This window comes from Oncorhynchus gorbuscha, linkage group LG11, assembly GCF_021184085.1.
Source record: "Oncorhynchus gorbuscha isolate QuinsamMale2020 ecotype Even-year linkage group LG11, OgorEven_v1.0, whole genome shotgun sequence".
NCBI classification, from domain to species: Eukaryota; Metazoa; Chordata; class Actinopteri; order Salmoniformes; family Salmonidae; genus Oncorhynchus; species Oncorhynchus gorbuscha.
This window is the reverse complement of record NC_060183.1, coordinates 10,764,049-10,781,521: the sequence shown is the minus strand read 5'-3', so window position 1 is coordinate 10,781,521 and position 17,473 is coordinate 10,764,049. Positions and strand designations below refer to the sequence as shown.

At 45.9% G+C, this 17,473-nt stretch overlaps 1 protein-coding gene across 2 annotated transcripts in view; it reads right to left on the bottom strand.

Moving 5' to 3' along the window:
• Positions 1–15,106, bottom strand: part of LOC124048099 (integrin beta-4-like) — a 40,536-nt gene extending 25,430 nt beyond the window's left edge. Inside the window, exons 1-10 of one of the 2 annotated variants that reach the window (XM_046368532.1) lie at positions 14,698–15,106; positions 8,913–8,995; positions 8,628–8,710; positions 8,428–8,523; positions 5,593–5,797; positions 5,394–5,490; positions 4,662–4,833; positions 3,521–3,784; positions 1,193–1,282; positions 934–1,056 (exon numbers count right to left, since the gene is read on the bottom strand). In XM_046368532.1, coding sequence (XP_046224488.1) covers positions 934–1,056; positions 1,193–1,282; positions 3,521–3,784; positions 4,662–4,833; positions 5,394–5,490; positions 5,593–5,797; positions 8,428–8,523; positions 8,628–8,710; positions 8,913–8,988 — 1,206 coding nt within the window. In that variant the 5' untranslated portion in view covers positions 8,989–8,995; positions 14,698–15,106. The remainder of the gene's footprint in view (positions 1–933; positions 1,057–1,192; positions 1,283–3,520; positions 3,785–4,661; positions 4,834–5,393; positions 5,491–5,592; positions 5,798–8,427; positions 8,524–8,627; positions 8,711–8,912; positions 8,996–14,697) is intronic. The other variant, XM_046368533.1, reaches the window with a different exon arrangement.
• Positions 15,107–17,473: the final 2,367 nt, after the last annotated feature.

Below are 17,473 nucleotides of genomic sequence, written 5' to 3'. Positions count from 1 at the left end.
GATTTAGTGAGTGATTTAGTGAGTGAGTTGAGTGATTTAGTGAGTGATTTAGTGAGTGATTTTAGTGAGTGATTTAGTGAGTGATTTAGTGAGTGAGTGAGTGATTTAGTGAGTGAGTGAGTGAGTGATTTAGTGAGTGAGTGAGTGATTTAGTGAGTGATTTAGTGAGTGAGTTGAGTGATTTAGTGAGTGATTTGAGTGAGTGATTTGAGTGAGTGATTTAGTGAGTGATTTAGTGAGTGATTTAGTGAGTGAGTGAGTGAGTGATTTAGTGAGTGATTTAGTGAGTGAGTGAGTGATTTAGTGAGTGATTTAGTGAGTGAGTTGAGTGATTTAGTGAGTGATTTGAGTGTTTGATTTAGTGATTGATTTAGTGATTGATTTAGTGAGTGATTTAGTGAGTGATTTAGTGAGTGATTTAGTGAGTGATTTAGTGAGTGATTTAGTGAGTGAGTTGAGTGATTTAGTGATTGATTTAGTGAGTGATTTGAGTGAGTGATTTGAGTGATTGATTTAGTGAGTGATTTAGTGATTTAGTGAGTGATTTAGTGAGTGATTTAGTGAGTGATTTAGTGAGTGATTTGAGTGAGTGATTTTGAGTGATTTAGTGAGTGATTGATTTAGTGAGTGATTTAGTGAGTGATTTAGTGAGTGATTTGAGTGAGTGATTTAGTGAGTGATTTAGTGAGTGATTTAGTGAGTGATTTAGTGAGTGATTTAGTGAGTGATTTAGTGAGTGAGTGATTTAGTGAGTGATTTGAGTGAGTGATTTGAGTGAGTGATTTAGTGAGTGATTTAGTGAGTGATTTTAGTGAGTGAGTGAGTGATTTAGTGAGTGATTTGAGTGAGTGATTTGAGTGAGTGATTTAGTGAGTGATTTAGTGAGTGATTTAGTGAGTGATTTAGTGAGTGAGACATGTTAGTGTTTCTTACTATTTGCCCAGGCTTGACTTTGAAGGTTCCGGCTTGTGCAACATTGCCACTGTAAGACAGGACCTGAGCTTCTATAGCTTTAGGTCTGTCCTCCGCACGGATGCTGATCTTAGAACGGATATTCTGAGAAGACGGACAGTAGTATTAGGACATCTGGCTTTCCCAATAGCCCTTAGAGGGGATACATCAAGGGGAATCAAATCTAATTCATGTGTCCATCGCGCAAACACTTGTTAACTTTAAACAGGCCCATTCTTACCTCGAAAGCTTTCTCCAGGATATTGAGGATGTTAGCGGAGTCTTCCTGTAGCAAGCCCAGCTCAGCGATGGGGAAATACTCATGAAGCTTCTATACAGGAGAACCCACAAAACATGAAGGGGTTATCAGGGTAGCCTAGTGGTTAGAGTGTTGGACTAGTAACCGGAAGGTTGCGAGTTCAAACCCCCGAGCTGACAAGGTACAAATCTGTCGTTCTGCCCCTGAACAGGCAGTTAACCCACTGTTCCTAGGCCGTCATTGAAAATAAGAATTTATTCTTAACTGACTTGCCTGGTTAAATAAAGGTAAAATAAATAAAAATATGCAATGCTACAGATGAGTTAAGTGCTCACAGAAACAGACAGTCGCTCAACTCAGTGGAATAAGTATAATTTAGGAGGGAAAATGGGGATGATGATGTGTTTGTAGGGTTAGAGTAAGGTGCAGGGTTCAGGTTAGTAAGGTGCAGGGTTCAGGTTAGTAAGGTGCAGGGTTCAGGTTAGTATGTTCAGGTTAGTAAGGTGCAGGGTTCAGGTTAGTATGGTGCAGGGTTCAGGTTAGTATGTTCAGGTTAGTAAGGTGCAGGGTTCAGGTTAGTAGGGTTCAGGTTAGTATGGTGCAGGGTTCAGGTTAGTAAGGTGCAGGGTTCAGGTTAGTAAGGTGCAGGGTTCAGGTTAGTAAGATGCAGGGTTCAGGTTAGTATGGTGCAGGGTTCAGGTTAGTATGGTGCAGGGTTCAGGTTAGTATGGTGCAGGGTTCAGGTTAGTATAGTGCAGGGTTCAGGTTAGTATGGTGCAGGGTTCAGGTTAGTAAGGTGCAGGGTTCAGGTTAGTAAGGTGCAGGGTTCAGGTTAGTAAGGTGCAGGGTTCAGGTTAGTATGGTGCAGGGTTCAGGTTAGTATGGTGCAGGGTTCAGGTTAGTATGGTGCAGGGTTCAGGTTAGTATAGTGCAGGGTTCAGGTTAGTAAGATGCAGGTTTCAGGTTAGTATGGTGCAGGGTTCAGGTTAGTAAGGTGCAGGGTTCAGGTTAGTAAGGTGCAGGGTTCAGGTTAGTAAGATGCAGGTTTCAGGTTAGTATGGTGCAGGGTTCAGGTTAGTAAGGTGCAGGGTTCAGGTTAGTATGGTGCAGGGTTCAGGTTAGTATAGTGCAGGGTTCAGGTTAGTAAGGTGCAGGGTTCAGGTTAGTAAGGTGCAGGGTTCAGGTTAGTATAGTGCAGGGTTCAGGTTAGTATAGTGCAGGGTTCAGGTTAGTATGGTGCAGGGTTCAGGTTAGTAAGGTGCAGGGTTCAGGTTAGTATAGTGCAGGGTTCAGGTTAGTAAGGTGCAGGGTTCAGGTTAGTATAGTGCAGGGTTCAGGTTAGTATGGTGCAGGGTTCAGGTTAGTATGGTGCAGGGTTCAGGTTAGTATGGTGCAGGGTTCAGGTTAGTATAGTGCAGGGTTCAGGTTAGTAAGGTGCAGGGTTCAGGTTAGTAAGGTGCAGGGTTCAGGTTAGTATAGTGCAGGGTTCAGGTTAGTAAGGTGCAGGGTTCAGGTTAGTAAGGTGCAGGGTTCAGGTTAGTATAGTGCAGGGTTCAGGTTAGTATGGTGCAGGGTTCAGGTTAGTATAGTGCAGGGTTCAGGTTAGTAAGGTGCAGGGTTCAGGTTAGTAAGGTGCAGGGTTCAGGTTAGTAAGATGCAGGGTTCAGGTTAGTATGGTTCAGGGTTCAGGTTAGTATAGTGCAGGGTTCAGGTTAGTAAGGTGCAGGGTTCAGGTTAGTAAGGTGCAGGGTTCAGGTTAGTAAGGTGCAGGGTTCAGGTTAGTATAGTGCAGGGTTCAGGTTAGTAAGGTGCAGGGTTCAGGTTAGTATAGTGCAGGGTTCAGGTTAGTATAGTGCAGGGTTCAGGTTAGTAAGGTGCAGGGTTCAGGTTAGTATAGTGCAGGGTTCAGGTTAGTATGGTGCAGGGTTCAGGTTAGTATGGTGCAGGGTTCAGGTTAGTATAGTGCAGGGTTCAGGTTAGTAAGGTGCAGGGTTCAGGTTAGTAAGGTGCAGGGTTCAGGTTAGTATAGTGCAGGGTTCAGGTTAGTAAGGTGCAGGGTTCAGGTTAGTAAGGTGCAGGGTTCAGGTTAGTATAGTGCAGGGTTCAGGTTAGTATGGTGCAGGGTTCAGGTTAGTATAGTGCAGGGTTCAGGTTAGTAAGGTGCAGGGTTCAGGTTAGTAAGGTGCAGGGTTCAGGTTAGTAAGATGCAGGGTTCAGGTTAGTATGGTTCAGGGTTCAGGTTAGTATAGTGCAGGGTTCAGGTTAGTAAGGTGCAGGGTTCAGGTTAGTATGGTGAGTAGTAGCTCTTACCTCATAGTAGGTGAAGGAGTGGTTTGTGACGGCAAAGATGGGGATGATGTTGTGTTTGCCCAGCAGGCGGACCAGGGTGGGCACAGAAGGGTAGTCCTGCCTGGTGTCCTCTGTGTATTTCCCATCGGGGTCCAGGTGGCACTGCTCGTCATTGCGTGGCATGATGCCAGCCAGCACGTTGGCACCGTCACTCTCGTAGTGGAAGGCCGACTCGGTGGAGAAGACCAGAAGGTGGGTGGCATGGTCACGCCAGCCGATCTTTTCCTGGATGGGAGAGAGGGTAGGGGCAGTGAGGAGAGGGGGAAAGAGGGAGAGAGGATAGGGGGAGAGAGGGTAGGGGGAGTGAGGAGAGGGGGAGAGAGGGTAGGGGGAGTGAGGAGAGGGGGAAAGAGGGAGAGAGGATAGGGGGAGTGAGGAGAGGGGGAAAGGATAAGGGGGAGTGAGGAGAGGGGCAAAGAGGGAGAGAGGATAGGGGGAGTGAGGAGAGGGGGAAAGAGGGAGAGAGGATAGGGGGAGTGAGGAGAGGTGCAAAGAGGGAGAGAGGATAGGGGGAGTGAGGAGAGGGGGAAAGAGGGAGAGAGGATAGGGGGAGTGAGGAGAGGGGGAAAGAGGGAGAGAGGATAAGGGGGAGTGAGGAGAGGGGCAAAGAGGGAGAGAGGGTAGGGGGAGTGAGGAGAGGGGGAAAGAGGGAGAGAGGATAAGGGGGAGTGAGGAGAGGGGCAAAGAGGGAGAGAGGATAGGGGGAGTGAGGAGAGGGGGAAAGAGGGAGAGAGGATAGGGGGAGTGAGGAGAGGTGCAAAGAGGGAGAGAGGATAGGGGGAGTGAGGAGAGGGGGAAAGAGGGGAGAGAGGATAGTGGGAGAGAGAAAGAGAGGGTAGGGTGAGAGAGAGAGAGAGAGAGAGAGAGAGAGAGAGAGAGAGAGAGAGAGAGAGAGAGAGAGAGAGAGAGAGAGAGAGAGAGGTGGAGGAGAAGAAAGGAGGTAAAGGAGAGAGTTGTATTTAATTATGTAGAGCCTTCTGAAGAAATTCACACAGTGGTGCATCACAGTTAACTTTACAAGCTTCAAATAATCAAACATCCCAAATGGTACACCAAAGATGGTTGCTTGTCCTTTCTAGTAAATCTAACTCTATAGTCCTACCCCGCAGACTGTAGCCTGCAGTATGGCGTCGAAGCCCCCCTCTGGAGCATCCAGGTTGCCTGAGATCCTCTCCTTCTGCAGCTTCTGGGTGAAGGACTGCAGGTCAGGGGTCAGAGTGATCACATTTCGGAATGAGAAGGGAGGGTCGCTGTTGGGCCACGGCTGGGCCAGTCTGGAGAGGAAGAGGAGGGAAGGGGGGGGGGGGTGGGTTGGGAGAGGAAGAGGAGGAGAGGGGAAGGGGTAGAGGAAGAGGAGGAGAGGGGAAGGAGTAGAGGAAGAGAAGGAGAGGGGAATGGGGAGAGGAAGAAGAGGAGAGGGGAAGGGGTAGAGGAAGAGGAGGAGAGGGGAAGGGGTAGAGGAAGAGGAAGAGGAGGAGAGGGGAATGGGGAGAGGAAGAGGAAGGGGGAGAGGAAGAGGAGAGAGGAAGAGGAGGAGAGGAAGAGGAGAGGAAGAGGAGGAGGAGAGGAAGAGGAGAGGGGAAGGGTAGATGAAGAGGAGGAGAGGGGAAGGGGTAGAGGAAGAGGAGGAGAGGGGAAGGGGTAGAGGAAGAGGAGGAGAGGGGAAGGGGTAGAGGAAGAGGAGGAGAGGGGAAGGGGTAGAGGAAGAGAGAATGAGGGACCATGAGTATGAATAGTGTATAAATGCCGACCTTTTCATACGGCTGTGATGTTTACCTTTGGGTCTGTGTGTGTATATCTGTGTCTGTATGGAGAGGATTCTAATAGTTCTTACTTGATCGGTCTCATGTCTGTCTGGGGTTCCACCACCTTGTCCACAAATTTGCCGAAACCGATGGTGTAATCATCAGACAGCTTCCCCACCAAGTCAGCTATACAGGGAACAGAACACATCACCAAACCACACTATCCCAGTACTACACTGAAGTCAATGGTTTTACAATTCCACTCATCGTTCCCCCTCTCTAACTTACCCAGCTCAGCACCCATCCTTTTGAGATTGTCCAGATCATCCTTCATGGAGTTGGAGAAGTCCATGAGAATGTAGAGGTCCAGAGGTCCTTTCGCTGGTTCAAACACCTCCATCTCGATCTCCCTCTCCTCCCCCGGCAGCAGAGTCATGGACATATCCTGGGGGGCCACCTGAGAGCGCTTCATCAACATGTCAATCTTCTGGTTCTAGAGAGGGATTGAGGGATGGAGGGAGAGAGATGGAGGGATGGAGGGAGAGAGATGGAGGGATGTAGGGAGAGAGAGATGGAGGGATGTAGGGAGAGAGAGATGGAGGGATGGAGGGAGAGAGAGATGGAGGGAGAGAGAGATGGAGGGAGAGAGAGATGGAGGGAGAGAGAGATGGAGGGAGAGAGAGGGATGGAGGGAGAGAGAGAGGGATGGAGGGAGAGAGAGAGGGATGGAGGGAGAGAGAGGGATGGAGGGAGAGAGAGAGAGGGATGGAGGGAGAGAGATGAAGGGATGGAGGGAGAGAGATGAAGGGATGGAGGGAGAGAGATGAAGGGATGGAGGGAGAGAGATGGAGGGAGAGAGAGATAGAGGGATGGAGGGAGAGAGATGGAGGGAGAGAGAGATAGAGGGATGGAGGGAGAGAGAGATGGAGGGAGAGAGAGATGGAGGGATGGAGGGAGAGAGAGAGATGGAGGGAGAGAGAGAGATGGAGGGAGAGAGAGATGGAGGGAGAGAGAGAGAGATGGAGGGAGAGAGAGATGGAGGGAGAAAGAGAGAGGGATGGAGGGAGAGAGAGAGAGGGATGGAGGGAGAGAGAGAGAGAGAGGGATGGAGGGAGAGAGAGAGAGGGATGGAGGGAGAGAGAGAGAGAGAGGGATGGAGGGAGAGAGATGGAAGGATGGAGGGAGAGAGATGGAAGGATGGAGGGAGAGAGATGGAGGGAGAGAGAGATGGAGGGATGGAGGGAGAGAGATGGAGGGAGAGAGAGATGGAGGGATGGAGGGAGAGAGATGGAGGGAGAGAGAGATAGAGGGATGGAGGGAGAGGGATGGAGGGAGAGAGATGGCGGGAGAGAGAGATGGAGGGAGAGAGATGAAGGGATGGAGGGAGAGAGAGAGAGGGATGGAGGGAGAGAGATGAAGGGATGGAGGGAGAGAGAGGGATGGAGGGAGCGAGATGGAAGGATGGAGGGAGAGAGAGATGGAGGGATGGAGGGAGAGAGAGAGAGGGATGGAGGGAGAGAGAGATGGAGGGATGGAGGGAGAGAGAGAGAGAGATGGAGGGATGGAGGGAGAGAGAGAGATGGAGGGAGAGAGAGAGATGGAGGGAGAGAGAGAGATGGAGGGAGAGAGAGATGGAGGGATGGAGGGAGAGAGAGAGATGGAGGGATGAGAGAGATGGAGGGATGGAGAGAGAGATGGAGGGATGGAGGGAGAGATGGAGGGATGGAGGGATGGAGGAGAGAGAGATGGAGGGATGGAGGGAGAGAGAGATGGAGGGATGGAGGGAGAGAGAGAGATGGAGGGATGGAGGGAGAGAGAGATGGAGGGATGGAGGGAGAGAGAGATGGAGAGGGAGAGAGATGGAGGGATGGAGGGATGGAGGGAGAGAGAGGGATGGATGGATGGGGAGAGAGAGAGATGGAGGGATGGAGGGAGAGAGAGAGAGGGATGGATGGAGAGAGATGGAGGGAGAGAGAGAGAGGGATGGAGGGAGAGAGATGGAAGGATGGAGGGAGAGAGAGATGGAGGGAGAGAGATGGAGGGATGGAGGGAGAGAGATGGAGGGATGGAGGGAGGGAGAGAGATGGAAGGATGGAGAGAGAGAGATAAAGGGATGGAGGGAGAGAGATAAAGGGATGGAGAGAGAGAGATAAAGGGATGGAGAGAGAGAGAGAGAGATGGAGGGATGGAGAGAGAGAGAGATAAAGGGATGGAGGGAGAGAGAGATAAAGGGATGGAGAGAGAGAGATAAAGGGATGGAGAGAGAGAGATAAAGGGATGGAGAGAGAGAGAGAGAGATGGAGGGATGGAGAGAGAGAGAGATAAAGGGATGGAGGGTGAGAGAGAGATGGAGGGATGGAGAGAGAGAGAGATAAAGGGATGGAGGGAGAGAGATGGAGGGAGAGAGAGAAAGGGATGGAGGGAGAGAGAGATAAATGGATGGAGGGAGAGAGATGGAGAGAGAGAGAGATAAAGGGATGGAGGGAGAGAGAGATGGAGGGAGAGAGATGGAGGGAGAGAGAGATGGAGGGAGAGAGATGGAGGGAGAGAGATGGAGGGATGGAGAGAGAGAGATGTAAAGGGATGGAGGGAGAGAGAGATGGAGGGAGAGAGATGGAAGGATGGAGGGAGAGAGATGGAAGGAAGAGAGATGGAAGGATGGAGGGAGAGAGAGATGGAGGGAGAGAGAGATGGAGGGAGAGAGAGATAAAGGGATGGAGGGAGAGAGAGATGGAGGGATGGAGAGAGAGAGATAAAGGGATGAAAGGAGAGAGAGATAAAGGGATGAAAGGAGAGAGAGATAAAGGGATGGAGGGAGAGAGAGATGGAGGGAGAGAGATGGAGGGATGGAGAGAGAGATAAAAGGATGGATGGAGGGAGAGAGAGAGAGGGAGGGAGAGAGATGGAAGGATGGAGGGAAGAGTGAGTCATGTATATATCATGGCAACATGGTAAACTTTAGGACCGGTGCTCCAACCTCAGCAAAAAGCTTGTGACTGTAACAACAGGAGGGTTGAATGTACTGCAGACAAACGACGAGGATGATGATATTACAGTGGTAACCAGATGAGCAGACTAATGAATCCATGTCGTCAGGATTACTGTGATGATGACAGAACTTACTCTCTCCATTGACATACTGCCTTCGGCCGTCACTGCGCCATTACAGCCGTGGTCTATGATGTTCTCCAGAAGGTCACAGCGGGGACTATCAAAGATCTGTATGTTAACACAAACACACGGGTCACGTTTGTGTTTACCGCTAAATGTGTGTGTGTGTGTGTGTGTGTGGGGGGGCAACTTGAGTAATAGTTTCTTCTCACCTCGTCTGGGCAGTAGGCACAGCCCTTTCCAGACTGGATGCATGCTGAACAGGTGTTAGCCCTTGCAGCCAGACAGTGGTTTACTACAGGACAGAGAATCATCAGAAACATGAAGCTATTCATTTTCTGTTCTCTTCCTTTTAGTATTATAGAATTCCAGTTTGGATTCTAAAGATGACTCAGCCGCATGAACAAGTTAGTGTCTATTGACATATTAAAATATCCCAAGTCCACACTGTAATAATACAATGTAAAAATCACTTGATTCATTCAAATTATTCTCACCTTTTTCAGCGTAGCTACTGGCCGTGAGGACAGCAAGTACAACCCCCACCAAGAAATGTAACGTCCATCTCCCCATCTCCCCCCTGCAACACATACATACACAGGTCATGAGCTTTCAACCTTCACCACGGGATAGATGCACTCATGACCAGGTGAGGTCAGGTTACAGTTTCTCCTTGATAGATGGTCAGTCTTGTGTTTCCACTCCGTTGGAGAGGTCAGGTGATCCCCAATCTGTGCGCCTTAAGCAACTTCTACTGGGAGAGGTCAGAGTATCATCAAGTTGACTCAAAGTGTCTCATCAATCTCTTCGTATTTCAGCCTCCAGTATTGCCTCCTGTGCAGCGTTTATCAGCCTCCTGCATTGTAATTTCCCTCCCAAGTGACCTCAGCACCTGGGTATTCCTCTACAGAAATATTCCGGTGTTAGCCAAACCACCTGGCTCTGTTCTCTCTGTGGCCTCCTTCCCACAGACCTTACCCTGCTACAGAACACAGAGACACCGGATGGGTACAGCACTGAAGAGTGACGGTGAGAGACAGAGAGCTCCAAAAGCAGTGCGACAGTGACATTAGTTTCTGTATTCCAACACTTTGTATTTGAAAAAGACACCTGAAACCCCACCTCTTTAAGGAATACCTAGGATAGGATAAGTAATCCTTCTCACCCCCCCCTTTAAGATTTAGATGCACTATTGTAAAGTGACTGTTCTACTGGATGTCATAAGGTGAATGCACCAATTTGTAAGTCGCTCTGGATAAGAGCGTCTGCTAAATGACTTAAATGTAAATGTAAATGATATAATGACTATGAGGTTCAAATTAGAGACTGTCAGCTTTAATTTGAGAGTATTTTAATCCACATTGGGTTTCTGTTTAGAAAAAATCCCCCCCATTTTAGGGAACCAAAAGTAATGGAACACATTCACTTACAGTGGGGCAAAAAAGTATTTAGTCAGCCACCAATTGTGCTTTTTGACCTCTGTCGTTGCCAACAAAGGGTATATAACAAAGTATTGAGATGAACTTTGTTATTGACCAAATACTTATTTCCCACCATAATGTGCAAATAAATTCATTAAAAATCCTACAATGTGATTTTCTGGATTTTTTTCTCTCATTTTGTCTGTCATAGTTGAAGTGTACCTATGATGAAAATTACAGACCTCTCTCATCTTTTTAAGTGGGAGAACTTGCACAATTGGTGGCTGACTAAATACTTTTTTGCCCCACTGTATGTGTGTATTAAAGTCGTCCGAAGTTTAGTGTTTGGTCCCATATTCCTAGAACACAATGATGACATCAGAACTTGTGACTCTACAAAGTTGTTGGATTCAATTGCTGTTTGCTTTGGTTGTGTTTCAATATATGTTTCAATGGTAAATTGGGGTCACTTATTGTAAATAAGAATATAACATGTTTTTAAACACTTCTACATTCATGTGGATGTTCACAGGATTACGGATAGTCCTGTGAATTAATTGTAAATAATCAATTAGACGCACAAATATCATACCCCCAAGACATGCCAACCTCTCAATATTACAATAACAGGGGAAGTTAGTATTTATTATTTTTGGTTAGCATTTTCTTTTTCACTCATTATTCACGATTCATTCAGGATTATCCGTAACCATGGTAGCATTAATGTAGTGTTTAGAAACATACTATATTCCGATTAACGATAAATAGAGTCACAAACCAAACTTGATGTAATCATTACGTGGTATGAATAAGGGACCAAATACTAAACTTTTGACTACTTTAATACACACAAGTGAATTTCTCCCAATACTTTTGGTCCCTTAAATGGGGGGGGGGGGGGGGGCTATGTACAAAAAGTTCTGTAATTTCTAAACGGGTCACCCAATATGATCGGAAAGACCCTCAAATGAAAGCTGACAGTCTGCACTTTAACCCCTTAGTCATTGTATCATTTCAAATCCAAAGTGCTGGAATACAGAGCCAAAACAACTAAAAACGTGACACTGTCCCAATACTTTTGGAGCTCACTGTACTTTTGGGGGAATGTTCCTCCAGACATTAATGTAAATGTTGTGCTCAAAGAGCTGCAGTCTAATGCAGTAGTTATATATATATATATAAATCAGATTCATATTTCTCATATCATCCTGTAATTGTTTATTTTATTCATACATCTCTACATGAATACGTTATAATGAAGCTTTAGTGTTATAATGTAGCCTGTAGTGTTTAGCTTCAGTGTTCATAGATACTGTATGTGGGATTGTGTAAATTCTGCGTCTATACATATTGTCCGTATATTTGTTTATTTGTCTGTCTATATTCTGTTTCTGGCAGCACCATTTAACCAGGTTAAATTCCCATACGTGCAAATGCATTTGCCAAATAATTCTGGTGATTCTGAATCCACACTGATTTTTCTCCAGAGAATCTTACATTTTAAGTAAATACTGACCAGTGGAGGCTCCTCGGAGGAGGAAGGGGAGGACCATCCTCAGTGAAATTCGTAAAAAAAAAAAAAAATATTGCAACATTTAAAAAGTTATCATTTTTAGAGACAACTATACTAAATATATTCATGTCACACAATAATTGATTAAAACACTGTTTTGCAATGTATCTCTACAGTAGCCTCAGCAGCACTCTGTAGAGTAGCACCATGGTATAGCTGGAGGACAGATAGCTTCTGTTCTCCTCTGGGTACATTGACTTCAATACAAACCCTAAGAGGCTCATGGTTCTCACCCCCTTCCATAGACTTACACAGTAATTATGACAACTTCTGGAGGACGTCCTCAACCTATCAGAGCTCTTGAAGCATGAACTGACATGTTGTCCACCCAATCAAAGGATCAGAGAATGAATCTAGTACTGAAAGCATAAGCTACAACTAGCTAGCACTGCAGTGCATTAATGTGGTGAGTAGTTGACTCACAGAGAGAAAACCAATAGTTGAACAGTTTTGAAAATGAAAGAAAGCAAGAAAGATATGTCTATATTTTTTCACTTTTATTTACTTAGCATCGAATGCAGCTAGCTAGTTTAGCCTACTCAAACAAAGAGGGATGCTATGTTAGCTAGCTGGCTATGGCTATCCAACACTGGAACTCTTCCAAGTCAAGGTAAGCTTCTAGTCTGATTCATTTATTGCCACCAGGTCCTGCCGGTGTAACTGCTAAACTGCTTGCTGCTGACTGTATACTGTACTGCATGGTTTACTAACATGTTAGTTCTAGTAGCTATGCTGACGATGAAGTGACAACGATCTAGGCTGTGTGTTGCGGTTAGCGGTCATAATATGAAGGTTTGGCTTGGAAAGGTGTTTTTGCCTTGTCACAGACAGCTGATGTGTTATGCACTGAAGTCCAGAAGGGAAGGGAAAAGGTGAAAGGAGGAGAGTGCGTAGATAGATGCGAGAAGGAATTATATGTACAACAAGCTGTTTGTATGTGGCTGCTATGAAAGTTATCTGTGTTTACGTGTGATAAGGGGTGTATTCATTGCACCAATTCTGTTGAAAAAGATTTCTTAAAAGGGAAGCAAACGAATAGAAACTCTTGTTGGCAACTGTTTGACTAAAGATTAAACACTAGATCAGCTTGATGCAGCCAAGACTGTGCAAGGCGGTATGGAATATGTCACGGTCTGTCACCTTGATTACTCAAAATTCTCTTGATCTGGGCACCTACGTTGTAAACTTTCATTCATAGGCTAGGTTGTAGCAACCTCATGATGGGTATAGGGACAATTAGAGTAACATGTAGTAGCCTAAACCTATCACTGTTACATTGAACTGGGTGAATGGAATATGAATGACAGTCATCTAATACGCTGTGATAGAAATAAGGCCATGTTCATAAACAAATAATACAAATCATCCTCCCTCATCTTAAACGGCCCCAACCGCCACTGATGCTGACAGTTGGTGGCACAGGATATCCTAGTAATTGAGTCAGAGGAGGAAGACTGTTTTATGGAGAATTATTATTCTTTTTTTGTTGTATATATATATATTTTTTTTTAATGTATTTTGACCATTGGCTCACCCAGCAGGAATTTCACATCCCCAAAACAGAGCAGGGCAACAGAGCAGGGCAACAGAGCAGAGCAACAGAGCAGGGCAACAGAGCAGGACAACAGAGCAGGACAACAGAGCAGGACAACAGAGCAGGACAACAGAGCAGGACAACAGAGCAGGACAACAGAGCAGGACAACAGAGCAGGACAACAGAGCAGGGCAACAGAGCAGGGCAGCAGAGCAGGGCAGCAGAGCAGGGCAACAGTGCACGGCAACAGTGCACGGCAACAGTGCAGGGCAACAGTGCAGGGCAACAGAGCAGGGCAACAGAGCAGGGCAACAGAGCAGGACAACAGAGCAGGGCAACAGAGCAGGGCAACAGAGCAGGGCAACAGAGCAGGGCAACAGAGCAGGGCAACAGAGCAGGACAACAGAGCAGGACAACAGAGCAGGAAAAACACTTACTATAGTATAGTACAGGTGTGTTTACCTATCACATTAATCACTGACTAGGTTGAGCCAGTTAATTAAGAGAGAAAAACAGGACAAATGGTGTCTTCACTGTGAGAAGAAATATGAGACCTCTAAAGGTCGCATGTTAACTACTATAAAACACATCAAAGAAGAACATGTACAGTCAGAGTTCTCATGGAGAAAGTTCAAATCCTGAGAGTTTGGAAAAACAATGTTTTGTTTGAACTCACCGTTGGTCCAAATGACTAAATATCTGGATCGCAGAAAATTGCGACTAACAGCTTAATAGGATTCCAATAAACAACACTAGTGAAATACAGCCGTATAAAAAAATATAGATTCGTTAGAGAGACGTTGCTAGTTCAGTGGTCCCAGCTCAATAATCTGCCCGGTGACCAGGTGAACATTCCAACGGAGGGAGGGGACCTAGCCGTTATGACATCAATAGGGGTCCTCACGTCAGTGACAGGGGGCACAGATGGGGAAAGCTAGGTAAATCAACCCTCAACTATTCAGTCAGCCCCGTAGAAAAACAGCTACTTAATTACCACACCATCGATCCATCTAAGCACAGGCAGGTAAATAGGAACAGCTGCCTCAGAGTGGAGCGATGTCTGTGACCTTGTGTCTGTCTGTGGTTTCTGATTCTGCTGCAATCAGAATGAGAGTCCCTCGTGGTCTGGACTGTCCTAATGCACCTTGTCATTACCCTGTAAATCTAGTTGGCTGTGTCTATGTTACCAGAGCGGGAGGGGTAGGACTCTTAAATAGTAGTTGTTAACGTGCAAAGAGAAGCATGCTGTTTTGCAACAACTCTTACAAACTATGGTTTGATAGCAATAAAAAAACACGAAAGGATTTTGTATCAGTATAGGCTTTGAACCTCTATATGACTCTCTCTAAGAGCAGATGCATCTTCTGTTGTAAATCCATTTCATCTGTAGAATTGAATTCGCATAACTGTTTTAATCTGTGTCACATTTTGGTCTTCATCCTTAGCATGTCATTAAGAGGAGCTAGACAACTTACTTATTGACCCTTGACCTGAGTAGCTGACACAAATTCAAAACGATCTTATAAATGCACAGCTGTGTGCTCGCTGCCCCGTGCCTCTTGCTGACTTCTAATCTCAATAGGACTCACCTGAATAGAAAATGAATAGAATAAAACTACTTTTGTAAATTTTCAAGTAAATAACTATCGTCTTAACCTTTGCAGGCTGGAACAGAAGTGGTAGATCAGTGAAAACAATGGGAGAAATTAGTGAGTTTTTATAGCCTTGTTAAAGAGATTACTGATCAAACGAACCTCTTAAAGCTGCCTTGCTCAATCCAAGCCCCCAAAAAAGAAAAACAAAATAGAAAAGGGAATCACTAAATCCTTTTGTTTTCCTCTCCACTCGTCTGTAAGGTCAGTATCCACCGGTGTCTGGGGGGAAAAAAACCCTCCCTTCCAGCCTTGAAGTCCGAGTTCCACGTCTAAGAGAGTAATGACAGGGGAGAGAGACTCAACTTTCCCCCTCTTTTTCTTCCCTTCTTTCTTGTCCGCTCGTCTTCTATCCCCCTTGAACCTGGAGGCGAGGTGCGTGCCTGTGTGTACGCCTGACTGTCAGTCTTAATGACAGAGCGAGAGAGAGACGGGAAAGAGAACCAGCGAGTTTGTGTGTTTGCTGAGATTTGATCCCTCCTCTAATTTGCACCCACTCTCTCTCTCTCTCTCTCTCTCTCTCCAGTTTAGGTAAGTAGCTAACAGTAAGGGTAACTCCCTCACCCTCTCTCGTCCCCTGGTGTTTAATGCTCAAAGCTCCACACCTCTGAGTGTGTTAGGCCCCCTCCCGGCTACATTCCTCCCAGGCTGGGCTTACCTGTGTGGGCTTGAGCCTGGGAGTGTCAGAGAACAGAACACTGCCTGGAGGTTACGTGAAACAGTCACATGAACACAAAGACCTGGAGTTCTGTACTACAGTTTCACAACTCCAGTCCTCCAGTACCCCAACAGTGATTCCCAGCTCCAGTCCTCCAGTACCCCAACAGTGGTTCCCAGCTCCAGTCCTCCAGTACCTCAACAGTGGTTCCCAGCTCCAGTCCTCCAGTACCCCAACAGTGGTTCCCAGCTCCAGTCCTCCAGTACCCCAACAGTGATTCCCAGCTCCAGTCCTCCAGTACCCCAACAGTGATTCCCAGCTCCAGTCCTCCAGTACCCCAACAGTGGTTCCCAGCTCCAGTCCTCCAGTACCTCAACAGTGGTTCCCAGCTCCAGTCCTCCAGTAGTTCCCAGCTCCAGTCCTCCAGTACCCCAACAGTGGTTCCCAGCTCCAGTCCTCCAGTACCCCAACAGTGGTTCCCAGCTCCAGTCATCCAGTACCTCAACATTGGTTCCCAGCTCCAGTCCTCCAGTAGTTCCCAGCTCCAGTCCTCCAGTACCCCAACAGTGGTTCCCAGCTCCAGTCCTCCAGTACCTCAACAGTGGTTCCCAGCTCCAGTCCTCCAGTAGTTCCCAGCTCCAGTCCTCCAGTGCCCCAACAGTGCTTCCCAGCTCCAGTCCTCCAGTCCCCACATCAGCACATATTTTTGTTACAGCCCCAAACAAGAGCACCTGATTCAACTTGTCAGGTAATCATCAAGCCCTCAATGAGTTGAATCAGGTATGTTTGTCCAGGGCTACAACACACGTGTGTTCTGTTGAGAGGACTGGAGGACTGGAGTTATAACACTGTTGGGGGTACTAGAGGACTGGAGTTATAACACTGTTGGGGATACTAGAGGACTGGAGTTATAACACTTTTGGGGGTACTAGAGGACTGGAGTTATAACACTGTTGGGGTACTGGAGGACTGGAGTTATAACACTGTTGGGGTACTGGAGTTATAAACACTGTTGGGGTACTAGAGGACTGGAGTTATAACACTGTTGGGGGCACTCTCTGGGGTCAAACCTCTCTCTGGGGTCAAACCTCTCTCTGGGGTCAAACCTCTCTCTGGGGTCAAACCTCTCTCTGGGGTCAAACCTCTCTCTGGGGTCAAACCTCTCTCTGGGGTCAAACCTCTCTCTGGGGTCAAACCTCTCCTCTGGGGTCAAACCTCTCTCTGGGGTCAAACCTCTCTCTGGGGTTAACCCTCTCTCTGGGGTTAACACATTCTGACCAGGGTGTGCGTTTTACACCTGACAAGGGTTTGTGTGTATTAAAGAAGAGTTGCATGCAGTTTCCCACACTGTGGAATACAGTATATGTAAATATGACACTGTGGAATACTGTATATGTAAATATGACACTGTGGAATACTGTATATATAAATATGACACTGTGGAATACAGTATATGTAAATATGACACTGTGGAATACAGTATATGTAAATATGACACTGTGGAATACAGTATATGTAAATATGACACTGTGGAATACAGTATATATAAATATGACACTGTGGAATACTGTATATATAAATATGACACTGTGGAATACAGTATATATAAATATGACACTGTGGAATACAGTATATATAAATATGACACTGTGGAATACAGTATATGTAAATATGACACTGTGGAATACAGTATATGTAAATATGACACTGTGGAATACTGTATATATAAATATGACACTGTGGAATACTGTATATGTAAATATGACACTGTGGAATACTGTATATGTAAATATGACACTGTGGAATACAGTATATGTAAATATGACACTGTGGAATACAGTATATATAAATATGACACTGTGGAATACAGTATATATAAATATGACACTGTGGAATACAGTATATATAAATATGACACTGTGGAATACAGTATATATAAGTATGACACTGTGGAATACTGTATATGTAAATATGACACTGTGGAATACTGTATATATAAATATGACACTGTGGAATACAGTATATGTAAATATGACACTGTGGAATACTGTATATATAAGTATGACACTGTGGAATACAGTATATGTAAATATGACACTGTGGAATACAGTATATATAAGTATGACACTGATAAGAGCGTCTGCTAAATGACTTAAATGTAATGTAATGTAATGGAATACAGTATATGTAAATATGACACTGTGGAATACAGTATATGTA